Below are 17205 nucleotides of genomic sequence, written 5' to 3'. Positions count from 1 at the left end.
TTTGTCCTCAATATGTCCTTTGTCAAATGGAGCTATTTGACAGCATCTCTTGATGATTTTTTAGAAATGAATCAGACAAATAAAGATTGAAAAAATATGCAACACTGTTTGAAGTGAAAATGATACTGAATATTTTTCAGGGAACCCCTTGTAACAGGGTGATAATATAAAAAATAATCTCAAATGTAATTTCCTATTAATATGCAAGTAACTATATTTTCTTCCTGACTTTTTAGTAGTTCCATTTTTTGGTGATTCTACAGGTAAAACTCCTTTATTTAATCTACAGAATTTAATCATGTGTTCATCCCATTGTTCTGTCTTGTTGCAGAGGATCTTGATGATCTCAGAATGGAAGGAGTAACAAGTGTGATGTCTTCTGGGAACAAATTCAATCAGACTCGAAGTGCTCATACGGCTGAGCCTCAAGCAAAGGTCACATTGAATATCTGTGCAAGATGTGCCAGGTAAAAAGCAAAAAAAAAAAGAAAACCCAGATCATGCAAGCCAGTACTTTCTTTTCCCCAGGTTTTCGGCTATGTGTTGTGCTTATGGGCCAGGTGATGACCTCTTCTTGTGTTAAAGAAAAAATAATTGCTTAGCTACTGGCTACACTATGACCTCTGGCATTTGAATTGTGCAACTTATGTTTATGCTTCATATGTCACATCAACAATGAATCAAAGAACATAGTTAGTCTTAGGCCTTACTTCACAGCTTGAAACCATTTTAAGCCTTTCTGTCTCTGAATTTCATTAGTTATTTGAGCTTCTGTGGTTTTTCAGTGGATGAATCAGGGAATTTAAAGGTTCAAATCCAATTTGAAAAGCACCTGTATAAATGGAGAGTTAGTTGCACAGGTGCAGTCCAGAATTTCAGATAGTTGCTTCTTAGCACTTTATAATCTCATCCTGTTTCACCTCTGAGAAATAATTTAATCAAGTTGAACCCCTTTTGGTTTTGACAGCTGGAAATAATTCTTGTATTTACAGTATGAAGGCCAAATAAACATGTTGGTATTCCTGTAGCCTAGTCAACTTAAGAATGCAACACTAACAGAAACCCCTTAAATTTCCTGGATGAATTCTTCTATGTAGACAAAAGCTCATTTGGAGAAGGGATTTAAGCCTGTTTAAATGACAAAACTAGCCTTCTCACCCTTCTGTTAATGGTTCAGATTAGCAAGAACAATACAGAGGCATGCCAATTTTATCTGCCAGCCTTTGCCAATGGCTGCTCTATTGTGTAGTTTGAGAGGGGATTAGCAGCTTGTAAATAAAAAGCAACCTGTGGTGAAATTAAGTCAAAAGTTTGGCCATATGCCACCCTACGTTTCTACTTTTTTCCCCATTTTGCTCGTAAATTACTAGTTTTATAATACCCTTATGCAGGCAGAGGAGCTTCAAAACATTTTCTGAGGCTCTGGAAGCGTAACTGCAGGCATACTGAATCACCCATGAAAAAGCTTCTCTTTAGCAGGGTTGTGGAGCCTCAGGGAACTTCAGCTCACAGTACTGTCAGAGTACTGGATGGCCTTGCAATTCTAGAGAGTTTTGCTGTCAGCAGCATGGCTTTGTGCTTTAAGAAAACAGTAGATATGCTAGTCGTTGAATTCTTCCCAATTCACTACAAACAAATTGCTTATGTTGTAAAATGTCTTCAAACAACTAACTACATGAAAGTGTGGCACCTTTTTTTTTTTTTTTTTTTATATCTGGCACCCGTTTCCATAGATTAACAAGTGGAAAGGTAAGGAATATAGAAATGTTAAGTTTTCTACATGGTGTTTCTGAACTTACAATAACATATGGATTACTATGAAGGTTAATTAAATTTTGAATTCTCCAAAGTAGCCGCTAACAGCAGGTGCCAAGATACTATATGTTCTCTTAATCCTGCACACCAGGGAACAAATGGCTCAGATCTTGAGCCAAACCTAGCAACCTTGGCTATTGCTATTGTCCTTTAACTGCCTGTACTGTATGATTGCCTTATAAAATATGAGCTGTGAGAGAAAGATCTCATAAAACCCCATTTGCCACTTCACTTACATGAGAGAATGCAAAACAGTGCTTTCTTTTGCATATACTCCTTCATTTTATTCTCTGTGCTGTTTAATGAAGTCAGTGAGGAACGTCATGTTACCTACTTGAGTGTGGTTCTTTTCACTCTTGTTGCAATTTAGCATTTTCTGTACCATCTCATCAGGAGCAAGAGAAGTCAAAAGAGACAAATGGGCGTTGCTGCTGTATTCACTAGAGACGAAAGCAGAATTTATTCTTAAGGGTGGTAACGTTAGTCTATCTATTCATTTGGAGCATTCCTTTCTTCTTTCTGAGTCTTAGGACACTTTTCCTCTCTTACTTCAAGAGAGGAACAGTACAGTTAGATCTCTCTCTGATACCTTCACAGAGGTTTTGTCCAGAGCCTTCTTGCAGCTGTAGTAGTGGGTACAGAGAGTTGTGTGAAGCAAATGATTTCAAGGTCGTGAAGGCAGAGTTTTTTTCCTATTTGGTTTCAAGAGCAATTAGATTTGGTTTCGAGAAAAATTAGATTTTCTGTTACTCAGTGATATAGCCATTCAAAATGCTGTGCTTTAAAATTGCAGTCCAAGTATTTTGTCCATCTCTCTGGAAGTTTCTTAGTGTTGGCATTTATTTCCATTGTAGTGACAAAGCCTAGTATTTAATGAAGGTCAAAATATTAAAGCTATTAGTGCATTTATTTGTTTAAGAAATTATATTTCTTTTATATTTTCATATTCTGTTGTATAAATAGTTTTGTGTGCTGTGTGGTATGTATATTAATACTATGAGATTTGATTGTAGGCATGCTTGGATATGACTGGAAAAGAAGTCAATATAAGTTGTTATACATATATTTTGTTACAATTAAGCAGGTGTCTTTCCTATTAATTTTACACATTTTTCAGGTGTACAGAGTGGTTTCAAATGAATGGAGCTATTAATGGCAGTGGGTGTTCTGTAGATAATGGGGCTTGTCAAATCAGATTACCAGATTAGATTTGCTGAAGGTACTTTGGCTGTCTTTGGGAGAAATATGACTTTTTACTTGAAATTTAATTGGCAAAGTTCCAAATGTTGGAAAATGTGCTTCTTGGCTCAGACGAAAAGTTTAATTTTACACTTGCATTTGCATAATCTATTTCTTTCACCTTGCTGTATTTTTTGAAATGCTTTGCTCTGATTAGTCTCAAGTCAATTTACCTTCTATGACACCTTCAGAAGTTTCCTTGCTTCCTTGGGTGTGTTGGAGCTTTTCTGAGAGAGATTTCTTTAAGCAGTTGAAGGAGTTCTTCAGTACTAGCTTTAATTAATTTGGTTTAATATTTTGTATTTCACTTTGAAAGGACAAATGTTTTATTGAAGTTTCACCCTACATCTTCATTAAAATAGTGTGTAAGTTTTGGACCCTCCTGCTACTGGGATTACATTTTCTTGCCCTAGATCATTAGAGGTTCCTTATTATTTGAGAGAGTGAACAGGTCTATGACTGCCTTAACCTGAGAGGACTGCTGTTTTCATTCTGAAATGAAAACACCTGCAGTATGGTACAGTGCAGCTATATATGTCATATTTTCTGTGGCTTCTATAACTTCCTACAGCGAGAGCACAGTGACTTGTGAGAAGAATACAGTGAACCAGCTGTTTACTCCGTGCTGAGATAGTTGTGATCAGATTTCATTTATCTCAGGTTTAGCTTCTTCCCTTTGTACCACTCAAGTATTTGAGAAAATCAGGACTCAGATTCTAGAATGTAGTAATAGGAGGACAATACTAGCAGCCTCTGGTTCGCTATTGTTCTGTGAAAACAACCTTATTCCTTTGCTAGTAACTGGCATTTAGTTCAAGCTAGTACCAAATGTCCTGTGTAGCTGGTTTTCTCTGGCTGTCACTAGGCTGTTAGTCTGCACAGTAATAGTTCTTCCCTTGGAATTCCCCTGTTCTAGTTCTGATGCAGTGTTTAACACAGTGTTAGAGGGGCATCTTAAAAAAAAAAAAAGAATGCCAAATGGAAGTGACTATAATTAGAGATAAAAATCTGCTTTGTTACAAGGCAAATTAAATCCAGTTTATATTGTGGGGGAAACCTGCAATGATGTTGAGGCACTGCATTTGGGGAAACATTCTCCCTTGCCTTAAGTCTCTTAGAGTTGTTCACGAATTACAAGAAATGAGACTGGACATAATTTGAACTAAAATAAAAACCCCAAACTTGTAATTTTTCTTCTTTTCTTTTTCTTTTTTTTTTTTTTGGAAACTGCTATATAATGTTTAATGCTGATAATTTCACCAATCATCTTCAAATAATAAATAGATAGATAGGTGTGACTGATGAAGTCAGTAATTTTAAAAAAAGGTGTAGTTCTCCATCCAGACATCTAGGAGATAAAGATGGGGGATTCTTTCAAGCTGTCACACCAAGTTGGTTTTTACAGCTCATGATTTAAAAAATCCCCAAATGCCCCCCCAAAACAACCAAACAAAAAAAATCCCAGCCCCACAAAAAAAACACCAATCCAAAACAAAAAACCTAAACAACAGAGAGAGAGAGAGAAAGAGAAATAAAAGGAAGGGTTAATTCTCCTGGAGTATAAATTGGTTTGTAGTCTGGCATATAGCTGTAAGAAACAGAGAGCTTACTGTTTTCTGTATAGATGTTTCACACACGATGAGCGAAATGCAGATGGATAACAGCTTTAAGAGGTTTTTCAAATGGGGAAGTAGCTACAGAACAATGTTATTCCCATAGCTGTTCTTGGGCTACAGGGCAAGTTAAGCAGCATATTAAGTCATCTAAATAAAGGGGTGACATCATTCACAAGGTGGAACAAAGCAAGGTTTACAGATACAGAAAAAAGACTACTAAAAAAAAACTCTCTGTATTTGGAAGGTTTGTGTCCTTCTATTTAGTTGGAAAATTAGCCAAGGCACTTTTAGTACAACTGATCTGGATTTAGATTATTTGAGGAAAATTATTATAGTAATAGTTCCTTCATCAAAGAGCACAACTGGTCTGACTGACTGAAAGAGTAGACTGACTCATAACATGTTTTTGAGAATCCTTTCTCATATACAGGCGAAACAAATTAATTTCAGGTTTGGCCGATGGATCAAAAGACACAATCACAGAGTAGCAAAACTCACATGGATTAAATAGAGATTTAAATGACAATTTATGAAAGCAAAATGACACTTCCATATTTTCTTATATGTATTTTGACTTGCACTTGAGTGATTTGCAAGAATTTAATTGACCACAAGGTAAAAGATAATATTAATGTACTATTGAATGAATTATAGAGGTTTTTCTTTTCTTCTTTTTTTTTTAAGGACCACCCATTAGCCTTGTATGCCCACTGCCATGCTCAAAAGTTAAATCTTGTTCTTGTGGAGTCTTGCCAATGCATTCCTGAAAGTAAGAAGCTTTTTGTTTTTAATAGCGCAAGGGCTGCATTCATTCTTTTTAACATCAATAGAATACAAAAAAGGGGTTGCATGTGATTAAAAAAGAAATGGGATTATAGAAAACATACTGTGCCACAAGCTTGAAGGCTTCTGAACAAGAATGTTGGGAAGGAGCACTAGTTGCATACAAATGTAGGTTTGAGATGCAATGTTGTAGTTAATAATGTAAGATTAGCTAGAGCAAAAGCACAATGTAGTAAGGAACTGGGGGAATCAAATATATAGGTATAAATAAACAGAATGTATCTGTACATTTAAAACAGTTGAAGTGTTTTTTCTTCCTGTCACCTCTAGGATGTGGAGTACAGTTCAAGTGTAGTAACTGGTATGCTTGAGCTGTTGCTGTAGGATAAATGAGATGCTCTGCGCATACTACCATTACAGATGGTTTTGGAAAACTTAGTTTGGAAAAAGTACTCAAAAATTCTCATGTCAGTTTGCCTTGCCCATGAAATCTTCATTGTTACCCTGCTCGTTACCTGTGACTCTGACTCCTTTAAGATATCTTGTCCTCCAAACAGTCTTCAAGTTAGCTTGTTTATTTAACTAGGCCAGTTAACTTGTCTTCTGGATTTTTGTAATATTTTAGTAAGTTTAGTTTTCTACAGTGTAGTCTCCACTACGTCCATGCGTACTTGGGACATAATCATATAAACTACGTGATACTATGTGAAATTTAAGAATAACATGTCGGTTTTTTGAAATACATCACTGGACTTTGAGCAGATCTTCATGACATAGAGCCATGGCAACCATGAATGCATAGAGAAGAAGGCAAAAGAATTGAAGGAGCCAGCTATAATTTGTCATAAATTTCAGAATAATGCTGAAAAGAATGGAACTGTTGTCTGAATTGGCCATCATATATCCCTAGAAAAGAACAGGAATTAATTGGTTGGGGAATTCTCTGGTGTTAGCTTCAACCATTTTATAGTACTAGAGTTGGTATGGACATACTTTATCTGAGTATCGCAAAGCTCTAACAATACTAATGAGACTTGAGGACATAAAGAAGCGTTTGGTGGAAAATATCATGATGAGCTATGCAGAAAGTAGAGTCTGAAACTTGACAAGTGAATCTAATTATCAAAAGCAGAAAAGCTGATGTCTGTAAACAGAGAAAAAACTGCAATTAACAAGCCACTTTACTGTATGAACTATCCACAGACAACACTCTTGAAACTTCAGCAACGAAGAGAAAAATTAATGAAATTAATTGCTCCTATGAGGAACATCATAAATACTGACTAAAAGCTACATTTAAAATGAGGATAAAGACCATGGGCCCCTGGAATATTTCCTCAAGTAAAGGAAGGAGCTTCCTCATCTTCCTCTGTGCACTAGATCCCTACCTTATTGTTTATAACTGGTCTGTTCTCATTGTCATTGTGTTCCTTGAACAGAGACCACTGGGATGGCTGACTTGTCTTTTGAAATGAGATGGGATCTCCTATCTTTTCCAGGCATATAATCCCAAAATAACTCCAGAACTGGGGATGGGAAGGTGTCAGGGAATGGTTACTGCACCATGCGACATCAAGATAGAGTCTGATCAGGTAGGGTGAAAAAGAGGGACAATGTCTGCCCTCTAGATGCCATAGATCTTGGAAGAAGGAAGGATGTAGAGTTTGCTACTGGTGTGGTTTTTGGCAGATGGTCTAGGCTTATGTGCCACCAAATTAGACCATGCCATCAAGGTAGATACTTTTGCTCTGTTTTCAGGAGACTGCTGCTGTTCAAGTCTGAGTGTGAAGTCTTCTTTCCCAGACTGAGCCATTTTGGTGTGAGTCACCCTAAAGGGAGCAGTGCCTTGAAAATGCATGTGCATTGAAACTCCATGAACTGTTCTCCCCTCTTCCTGTCCATGTATAACAGTGTGTGCTGTCTGGGCAAGATGACAAAAGGCATTGAAATCTAGCAGGAAAATTTCTGCATGTGCAAATATTACATGAACTGTCAAAACTGCTCAGTGATAGCATCTTCACATACTGTAATCATCCCTTTAACTGCAGTTTTTGGAAGTGATGGAATTAGATAGAAGAGAACCTGATCACTGTGAATATAAAACAACTCTCTGTTTTCTTTTATAGACTTTAATTCCCTTGCTAATTTAATGTTTTATGGGGAGTAACCTACAAATGGTGAATCTTGGAATGCATATGACTAGGAATTGGGAGTTGAGAGGAATAAATTGTAATTTCAAAGCCATGATATAACATGACATGTTTATTTGGAAAACCTAGCATTAAGTTTCTTCTTTAGACCTGACTCTTAGTTTTGGTTCATATTTCTCCTCTCTTTCTTTGTGAGGAGAAAGACCCCAAAGGTCTTGTAAATGAATTCACAGTGAGTATTCTGTCAGAGCACCCCTATTTCCTAATAGCTTTATTCCGCATTGTGAGTCTTAGGTAAAATTATCCTTTTGTGCTTTTAAATGGGTTTTGATTTGTCTACAGTGCAACCTTTCACACAGAAATGTAACAAAGAACCCCCTAGCATTTGTATTTTTCTTATTTGTGGTTTAATAAAAGTTTCTAGTCTTCCTCTGTGTGCAAATACCTTTGAAATATGTAAGCTTTTAAAAGAAACAGCTAATTTTTTCTAATCATCCAGCAGAAGGGTGAGAGATGATGTTGCGCCAATTTATATTTCTGACTGATCAATAATACAGGGATGTGTGGGAAAGAATAACCTCTCAAGTCCTCCATATAGTCCCTGGTTTGGCCCTGTACACTGTAATATAATACTGGGGAATGGATACAGGTATATGTGTGGTTTGGTACCGTATTTGCATAAAGAATAGTCTTTGTATGTCTGCCCAGTCGTGGTAAGGCCAGCTTAGTGACTCAGTTTCTGGCAAAAACTTCTGGTTTGTTAATTTTCCTGAAATCTGGGAACAAATTTCTTCAAAGTACCAAGGGAAAAAATATGTTAACAAACTGAGGTGGTCAGTGCAGAATTAATGTTGGGGGAAAAATTCTGTGATTGAGGTTCATGTACAGACTCTGAGGAAGTTTATATCTTCAAATCTCCTCAAACCTTTTGAATGTGTACTTATACATTTTTTTCTTTCCTCTTATGCATTTCAGATTATATTTTTTGTCTAAGTACTATTTCTAAGTGACTATTCTTACAGAGGAGAAAATACTAAATATTCCAGATGACTTGCCTCACTTTTTTTTTTTTCTTTTTTTTTTCCTTTTTTTTTTGGTAACCTTAGTTTTATTGGATCTCTTGTTTCAAAGAGCCAAAGTTTCGTCATAGTTGTTTGCTAACTTCACAGACTCTGTCCTAAACCAAGTATTTTATTTGCATATTTTTTCCCTTGAAGAGTGGCAAACAAGTAAATTAGACTCCATAATGGGAGTGCTTTATAACTTTTAAAAATCTCCTTTCACTTTATAAAACTGGGAAGAAAACGCAAATTTTTCCTTGGGATACTTAGAACTTGTTATAAGGTAGAAAACCAAGAAGAATTACAAAGAAAAGAAAAAATTTGGAAAAAAAACAAAATAGAAGTTTTTATTTAGTTTTTTCAATTAATTGAATTCGTACAGTGATTAATTTGCCCAGATTTGGTGCATAAATAACCACAATAATGTCTTAATATTCTTAATTGTGTGTTAAATACAGCTAAAATAAACCACTGTATCTTTCCTTTCCTGGAGTGGTGTACCACTTTGGTATCATGTTCTTTTAAAGAGAGGGAAACACTGAAGAAGAAAGTAATTAGGGAAATGTTTTTACTGGTCCTAGTAGTTATCAAAGATCATAAGACAATTTTTAAGATTTGATAGCCTGACTTGATAAGTTGTCAGAGTAATGCGCTGGATTGCCTTTTCTTTCAGTGACTTGAGGTTCATCAGAACATCTCACTATATGCAAAGCAGAGAATATCTGTGTGATTTCAAATTATTTTTTGAGTTCATGGATCGAAGTTCGACCTCTGAAATGGACGAGATGTTATCATTTTTAGTCCCAAACTGCAATTAGTTTTATTGCAAACTCACAATGAATGCGTGCTTTGGAAGATTGGCCAAGGTCTTTTTATTTCCAAAATTTTAACCGTGTCTTGGGAGGGGAAGAGTTTAAGACACAAAATTTTTATGAAGTGCTTAGACAGAAATCCCAACAAGATCAGACTTCTTTCCTCCCTCTTATTTACCTGAATTTCCCACTTCGTAAACCCACCAAGCAGTAATTTCAAACCTATTAGAAGTTCCACAAAATACTGTAATAATAAAAATATAATCAGTTATCAAAAATTACGTAAGCTGTGAAGAAACAAGTATTTTCAGATGAAGCATTTCTCTCTGAGTTTGATTTAACAGCTATTTTATTTCCTTAAAGACTGCATGGGTAGGGTAGACTTGTTGCTTTTGACATAACTGTCAAACAGTGTAAGAGAAATGGGAGATTTCCATTTGTTTGAAGGTTTTTTTTTACATGTTAGTGAAAATAGATTTAGAATTGAAACATGTGCATTAGGTACATAAAATTTACAAGTGAATTGCATCTTATACATGCATCCTAACATATTGTTCTCATATCCAGAGAAGAGCAACACACCAGTCCTATGAGGAGAGGCTGAGGGAGATGGGGTTGTTTAGCCTGGAGAAGAGGAGGCTAAGGGGAGATCTCATCACTCTCTACAACTACCTGAGACGAGGTTGTAGCCGGGTGGGGTTGGTCTCTTCTCCCAGGCAGCTATCAGTAAAACAAGAGGGCATGGTCTCAAGCTCTGCCAGGGGAGGTTTAGGTTAGATGTTAGGAAGAAATTCTTTCCAGAGAGGGTAATCAGGCATTGGAATGGGCTGCCCAGGGAGGTGGTAGATTCTCCATCCCTGGAGGTGTTTAAGAAGAGACTGGATGTGGCAGTTGGCACCATGGTCTAGTTATTGTGGTGGTAGTGGATCAAGGGTTGGACTTGATGATCTCAGAGGTCCTTTCCAACCCATCTGATTCTATGATTATAAGACTCTGTGGTAGGTCTGGTTTTGGAAATGCGGCACTTAGTGTGCCAAGTTAATCTGGAGATAGTCCTACTCAACTGACAGGGAATTAGTAGCTAGTTTTGGTTGAAGGAAGAATGCAGTATAAGATGCTGTGAATTCAAGATGTGTTCGTAGAACATCTTTGTAAGAACTATTGTTCTTACACAAAGTACCTAACTTTTTTTCATTCCATGCTGGTTATAAAAAGAGAGAACTGCTTTGAGGAGGTTAGTGCACTTGTGAACACTAACAATAGTAGATGTAAAGGATTTTTTAGATCTTTTGAATGTACCAGTCTTGATTTGTAAAAATGAAAGCACCAGGAACATGTTTGAAAATGAAATTAATATTATTTTGCTGGTCCTGAAAATTATTCTACTATCTCTCAATTTAATGGAGGATAACATCCATTTCATTTTGTCCTTCATTTGTAGATCTTGTTAAGATCTCTCGCTCTCTCTTCCCCTACAAAGCCCGTTTAACCTCCTCAATAATTTAAAAAGACAAGTGCTTTACCAAGTCTTTCTCCCTTCTTTTCCCTTGCTCTCTTTGATGTGTGTTTTGCAAGCTAATTCTTTATTGCAATGTTTATCGAATCTTTCTGTTTGGTGCAACACTGTTGTGTATATTAGCCACAGCAGTTGCCTCTGGATAAAAAAGATATAGAGAAGAAACCAGGAGATCATGAGCTTGGGGAAGCTTGTTGCTCATAATTTGAGGCTCTGGATAGCAGTTTAATATAGCTCTTACAGACACAAATGCACACTCACAAAACTCTTTCACAAGTCCCACAGAAAATGGTTCACAGAGGAAGAAAGAGTGTTAAGTCTGAAAAGACTGACAAAGACTGTAATTTTTCTCCTGTGAGATAATGGTTTGAAGTGAGCAGCAGATAAAAGATTGCCATAAGAATGGCTTAATTCCCCACCTTGTAAAAGGATTAGATAATTCAGTCTCTTTATGGATTCCTTAGTCTGGGAAATATATTTCTACTTTTGGTTCTCCTCAGAAATAGTTGCAGATTGTACTTATTTAAATGCACAAAGATCTGCATTCAGACATTTTGAAAAGGCAAACAGCACACAGAAAAGTTTATTTTGCATGCTGTGTTAATATGTAAGTTTTGCTCAGTAAGTGGATATTCTAGTATTACCAGCTGAAAACATTAGGGCTGTGCATTACCTATGGATGACATGGAAACTCTCCACAAAAATCTTCAGGAGTAACTGGAAAATAGTGCTTTTGATTTGCAGAAAAAGAATGAACTTCAACCAAAATCCATTTTTTGCTACTGTTTTTATGAATTTTCAAGTAATTTACTGTGTTCTAGTGTGTAAGCACTGAGAAATAGTGTCCTTAAATGAATGCAAAACCAAGAAACTGGCTGCAATTTGAATGGTATCAGTGAAAATGAAGTTATTTTAGATTAACTATCTTAAATCAGGGTGAAATGCAAAGAATTTGAATGTTGTATATCTCATGTAAATAGACCTGATGGTAGTAACAACATACTCCTGCCTGGTAGCTTTACATCTTTTCTTTAAAGTGGATTTCAAGGAATTATAAATCTCTGTTGGGAGGCATGCTGATTATGTAATTAAGCTTATATTCCTACCTTTTATTCAAAAATTGTCTTCAATGTCTGTATTTATTCATGTAGTCTTATTGTTTGATTTTGGAAATGTCTGCCTTACTAGATAATATTCTGCTGGATAATCCAATAGTTCTCATGCTTCATTTCTCTTCAGTGCAGATGCTTCCTGTATGTTAGTCTGCGTTGACAGCAAAAGCTATGACACTGATTTCTTAATATAACAAGGGAACATGCAGAGCTTTCCCGCCATTGCTTCAGACTTGTGAGGTGGCATCCACTCTCATTGCTCACCAAATTCATAATCCTCTGTTAGAGGATCCTCCTCCCATAGATCTAAAACATTTTTCTTCTTTAGTTTATTCATCTAAAAATCACATAAACTTATTTTAAAATCTAGTCATCATGAGGAAGATAGAGTGTGCAGCTAAAGCTGATGAAGAGTTTTACCAGATAAAGAGTACTTTTGCCTGTATATTGTTCAATAATACTTATTTAATATAATTTTACCATTATATTGGCCTGCATAGTCTATACCGGAAAACTGAAATCTTTTTGTCTCTGTACCCGTGAATACACTAAGAATTTTGCTGGCACAGTTTTAACATTTTTATATTTGTAAAAGACGTTAGTAAAACAAATGGAACAGGTCAGAAATTCCTGGCTTTATATTTAGGTGCTGAAAAAGTTTTGGATTTTACACCAGTATAAAGTACAAAACTTGTGGAGACAGTAAGTCAAGGTACATGAGGTCACAATTTGGATCAGTGTGTTTGGGAACAACGAATTAAGTAAACTCACCATATTATAGGCGAGTCAGAACAAATGATTATGAAGTACTCTTACTGGTGTTGAGGTTGCTAGGGAAAGGTGCAAGAAAACATCAATGTAACCTAAAAGCATGTGGGGCCTTTCAGAACTTTCGTTTTCTGATCTCTGTTGCTATAACTTCCCTGGAGTTATATATTTGTCATAGTAGATTTATAATTCAGTATTACAGTGCTGTCAGAGAGAGATGTTAGAAGTAGATGTAATATTTTAAATTACAGAAAGGAAGCAGATAATTTGAAAAGAGAAAAAAAAAAAAAAGGGAAGTTCAATAAGTCAAATTTATTCTTCTCCTCATCTCTGAAATTCTCTTCGGCTTCTGAAGAAACACCATCAGGTTATATGTATAATAAGTTTCTTTTGCTAATAAGTTCATGGTGTTCATTAAATCTTACAAAATGTGTATTACAGGTTTTGATCCTAATTAATCACTACTTCATAAAAAAACTAACTATAAATCACTGAAGTACTTGTTAGGATTTTTTCAAGAGCATAGTTAGCCTACTTTGAAATAATTAAAGCAAAACAAGTGATTCAACAAATCAAAATTTTCTTATTTAAGATTCCAATACAAAAATGACACTACCTCTGTTTTTCAGAGAACTTTTCTTGTTGTAATCTTAAAATGTATGTCGATCTTGCCTGATCAAGAAAACAACTTTACTTCTGTTTTTGCTGAAAGATTTAAGGATTCTTTACCAAACTTTCCCCTACTTCTCACCATACTTAGCTAGAAGAAGTCAACTGAGTCTTCAGCAATGCAGAACAGGAATTTTTCCAATTAAATGCATGTTCCTCAGGAATAATGTTTCACAGAAACTAAAATGTTTTCAAGTGTTTATTGAGATTCAACAAGATTTAGCTGATACAGGGCAGAGCAGAGAGAGTGGCTGGAGCTGCAATGCTCAGACAAGTAATATCTCCCTTCCTTCTTGGAGGGTGCCCTTTACTGTCTTGGAGCCCCAGTGGAATTTTTCTTTATTGCTGAAAAATCAGCAGAAGCATTTGTATTGTCTCGAAATAAGAGATTTCAGGGTTTCTTCCCAAGTGGAATATCAAAGTTTCTATTTTTCACCTCTAGGGAATATCAGAATTTAAGCACATTTAGCCAGTTCTAGTTTGCTATTTCTAAAAATAAAAAGAAGTGCTTAGTCACATACCAGAATTTGAAGGCCAGCCAAGTGCACAGTAATTATATAACTCTTGCCTGCAGTTGTTTATTTGTACTTAAAGGAGATTTTGTCTAAAAATGATAACCCTTCTGCTGTCTCATTTATGGAAGGAATAGAATAGAATTTTGGTTATTTAAGTGACATATTTCTGGAAGACTAGGTCAGAATAACATTAACCTAAATATAATCCAAAGTATTCTGTTGTTAAGTGACAATCACTCTCCTCTGAATTTGATTTGACAAAGAAATTTCCTAAAGTACAACCTCTACTATACAGTAGCAGACGACAATTAATAATGCACATACTTTGAATTGGTAATCTCCACAAAGAACAAATAATAGGGACCATATATCTCCCTATAGTTATGCGAAACATTTCCATTTCTAGGTTTTCAGAACACTTTGTACCTTCTAATTAGGCCCTGATGTTAGAAAGTATCTCTGTTTGTAAGTAAGTGTATTTAGTTATTTTCATTAATCTAACATAGTCCTTGTAAGTATTGTGTGAATTATTTTTTTTTAAATTGTCATATTGTGATCAACAGTGTTGGCATAGAGGACAATCATAGTGTATTTAGTACACTGGAGGAGTTCTTAGGCAGGAATTTGTCCTGCATCTGTACTTACAGTCATGTACACACTTAAGTATAGACATAAGAGTAGTTGCCCTCAAAGCTGGACTTGGCTTTACCTCTTAAAAGTCAATTTTGCTCAAGAGTAAGTATTGCTACAAATTTCAAATCTGAAAATGCATGTCAACTTTAAATTGTGGAGAAAACCCCCACAATTCTATTTCAGCTTTCTAATTTGTTCCCTTTTTTTTTTTCCCACAAGATATAGTTTAATTCCAGTGTCACATTGTCTAGGAATTCTGCAGATGTATGAGGGCTACTGCATTGTTTTAAGAATGGTACAAGTTGAGAAATCACATCTACTCATACTTGCCTCTCTCCTTGCATCCCCACTATCCCCACACTTCATTAGGTACCCATTTTAATTAGTTGGTTTAAGATGCTATTAGATGGATTTTGGATTCATGTAAGGAATTGTTTTGTCTTATCTCTTTAGTTGCTAAGTGGAGTCAAAAATTTATCATCTTTCTAAAGCAGCAATTACCATAATGTCAAGAAACTGTCCTTTTGGATATTGATAGGTATCAGAGAGCTTTGAAAACAAGACCACTATTTCTGTCACACAAAAAAAATTACATGCCATGTAGCTGATTACAATAAAGAAGAGCAGTGACTTCAACTGAACTGTGGATATTGTCAACATTTATTTTCTTTTCAAATAACAAAGTGTTTTTTCATCTGGCAAAATAGGTAAGTTGTACTGAAATATCAAATTGCAATATACTCAGCTTGATGTCCAACAGTCTGTGTTTTAAGAAGCATAAACATCCTAAATGATTGAATTCAGCAATGTGCTTAATATGAAAAAAAAAAAAAAAGCTATCATTTGAATCTTGAGTCTATTTTTTCTATTCGCTGTTGTCTGGCCCTGGTGAGACAGTATGGGATTTTATTGTGCTGTGAGTCATTCAAGGAATGTAGAAGTAGTATTGTCCTCTTTTTGCATATTCTTATGGTATCATGGATGAAGGGTCAGAGTGCCTTCTCAGCAGGTTTGCTGACAACATAAAGCTGGGAGGAGTGGCCGATAGCCCAGAGGGCTGTGCAGCCCTTCAGAAGGACCTCAGCAGGCTGGAGAGATGGGCACAGAGGAACCGGCTGAAATTCAAGAAGGGCAAAGGCAGGGTCCTGTACCTGAGGAAGGAATAACCCCATGCACCTCTACAGGTTGGTGGCTGACCTGCTGGAAAGCAGCTCTGCAGAGAAGGACCTGGGGACCTGGTGGACAGCAAGCTGTTTATGAGCCAGCAGTGTGTCCATGTGGCCAAGAAGGCCAATGGTATTCTGGCATGTATTTGGAAGAGCATTGACAGCGAGTCAAGGGAGGTGATTCTGCCCCTCTACTTAGCCCTGGTGAGGCCACATCTGGAATGCTGTGTCCAGTTCTGGGCTCCTCAGTACAAGAGTCTTGGAGCTCCTGGAGCAGGTCCAGTGGAAGGCTTCAAAGATAATAAAGGGACTGGAACATCTCTCATATGAGGAAAGGCTGAGGGAGCTGGGCCTGTTCAGTCTCAAGAAGAGAGGACTGAGAGGTGAATCTCATCAATGTAATACAAGTATCTGAAGAGAGGGTGTCAGGAGGATGGAACTGGGGCTCTTCCTGGTGGGGTCAAGCAATAGGACGAGAGCTGAGGGGCAGAAACTGTGGCACAGGAAGTTCCACCTGAATATGAAGAAGAACTTCTTTACTGTGTGCTGGAACAGGTTGCCCAGAGAGGTTGTGGACTCTCCTTCACTGGAGATATTCAAGAACCATTTAGACACAGTTCTGTTCAGTGTGTTTTTGGGATGACCCTGCTTGAGCAAGGAGGTTGGACCAGATGACCCACTGTGGTCCCTTCCTGCTTGACCCATTCTGTGAACGTGGGAGTCATGTTCTAACTTGTACTGGGGGTATGATTGTGATTCACGCACCCACAAGCTTGTTTGTAATGATAGACCTGGTATAATCCTGCCACACCAATCCTGTGTGACTTGATTTAGAATGTTTTTGGTCCTGAAGTCCTTCACAGTTTTATTGGAACAAATCCTACAGAATGCATTTTGCTATCTAAGAAAATTGAAGTATTTACTTGGAGGCTGTTTGCCTTTATAGCTCTTAAACCTCCAATATGCAGCTGGTTAATGTAACTGAAACAAGGACCTCTGAGCAGGAGATCACATTAGAAACAGAATGTGTATGGAAAAAATATTTGCTACCAGGTATCAAGTTTAGACTCCCATTAAAACAGTCAATAGCTGAAATAATGCTTTGGTTAATAACTGAAGTAGTCCATAAAGTGTTAGTAAGATAGTAGTTTTTAGGTAACTCTTCTAGACCTATGCTTCTTTCTGATCTCTGGTTCTCTCTCCTTAAGACTTTTTAAATGTTTTCATTTTACTGTGGAGGTATCTTATGAATAATATTACTATTGAAGAAGAAATTGGATTCATCCAAGTAACAGAGTTCTTCTGGCAAGAAATAGTGTTTGTGACTTTTTTGTTGCTTGAGTCACGTGA

The 17205-nt window shown here is 36.5% G+C and overlaps 1 protein-coding gene across 4 annotated transcripts in view; it reads left to right on the top strand.

The window, feature by feature from the left end:
- Positions 1-17205, top strand: part of CUNH8orf34 (chromosome unknown C8orf34 homolog) — a 156525-nt gene that overhangs the window by 99387 nt on the left and 39933 nt on the right. For all 4 annotated transcript variants that reach the window (XM_027891711.1, XM_027891709.1, XM_027891707.1 and 1 more), the window contains one exon: positions 332-467. In XM_027891711.1, the coding sequence (XP_027747512.1) occupies positions 332-467 (136 nt within the window). The remainder of the gene's footprint in view (positions 1-331; positions 468-17205) is intronic.

This window comes from Empidonax traillii, unplaced genomic scaffold (assembly GCF_003031625.1).
Source record: "Empidonax traillii isolate 1590-97213 ecotype Southwest subspecies unplaced genomic scaffold, ASM303162v1 scaffold327:size604231, whole genome shotgun sequence".
NCBI classification, from domain to species: domain Eukaryota; kingdom Metazoa; phylum Chordata; class Aves; order Passeriformes; family Tyrannidae; genus Empidonax; species Empidonax traillii.
The sequence above is the reverse complement of the archived record's forward strand: the minus strand, read 5'-3'. Positions and strand labels throughout refer to the sequence as shown.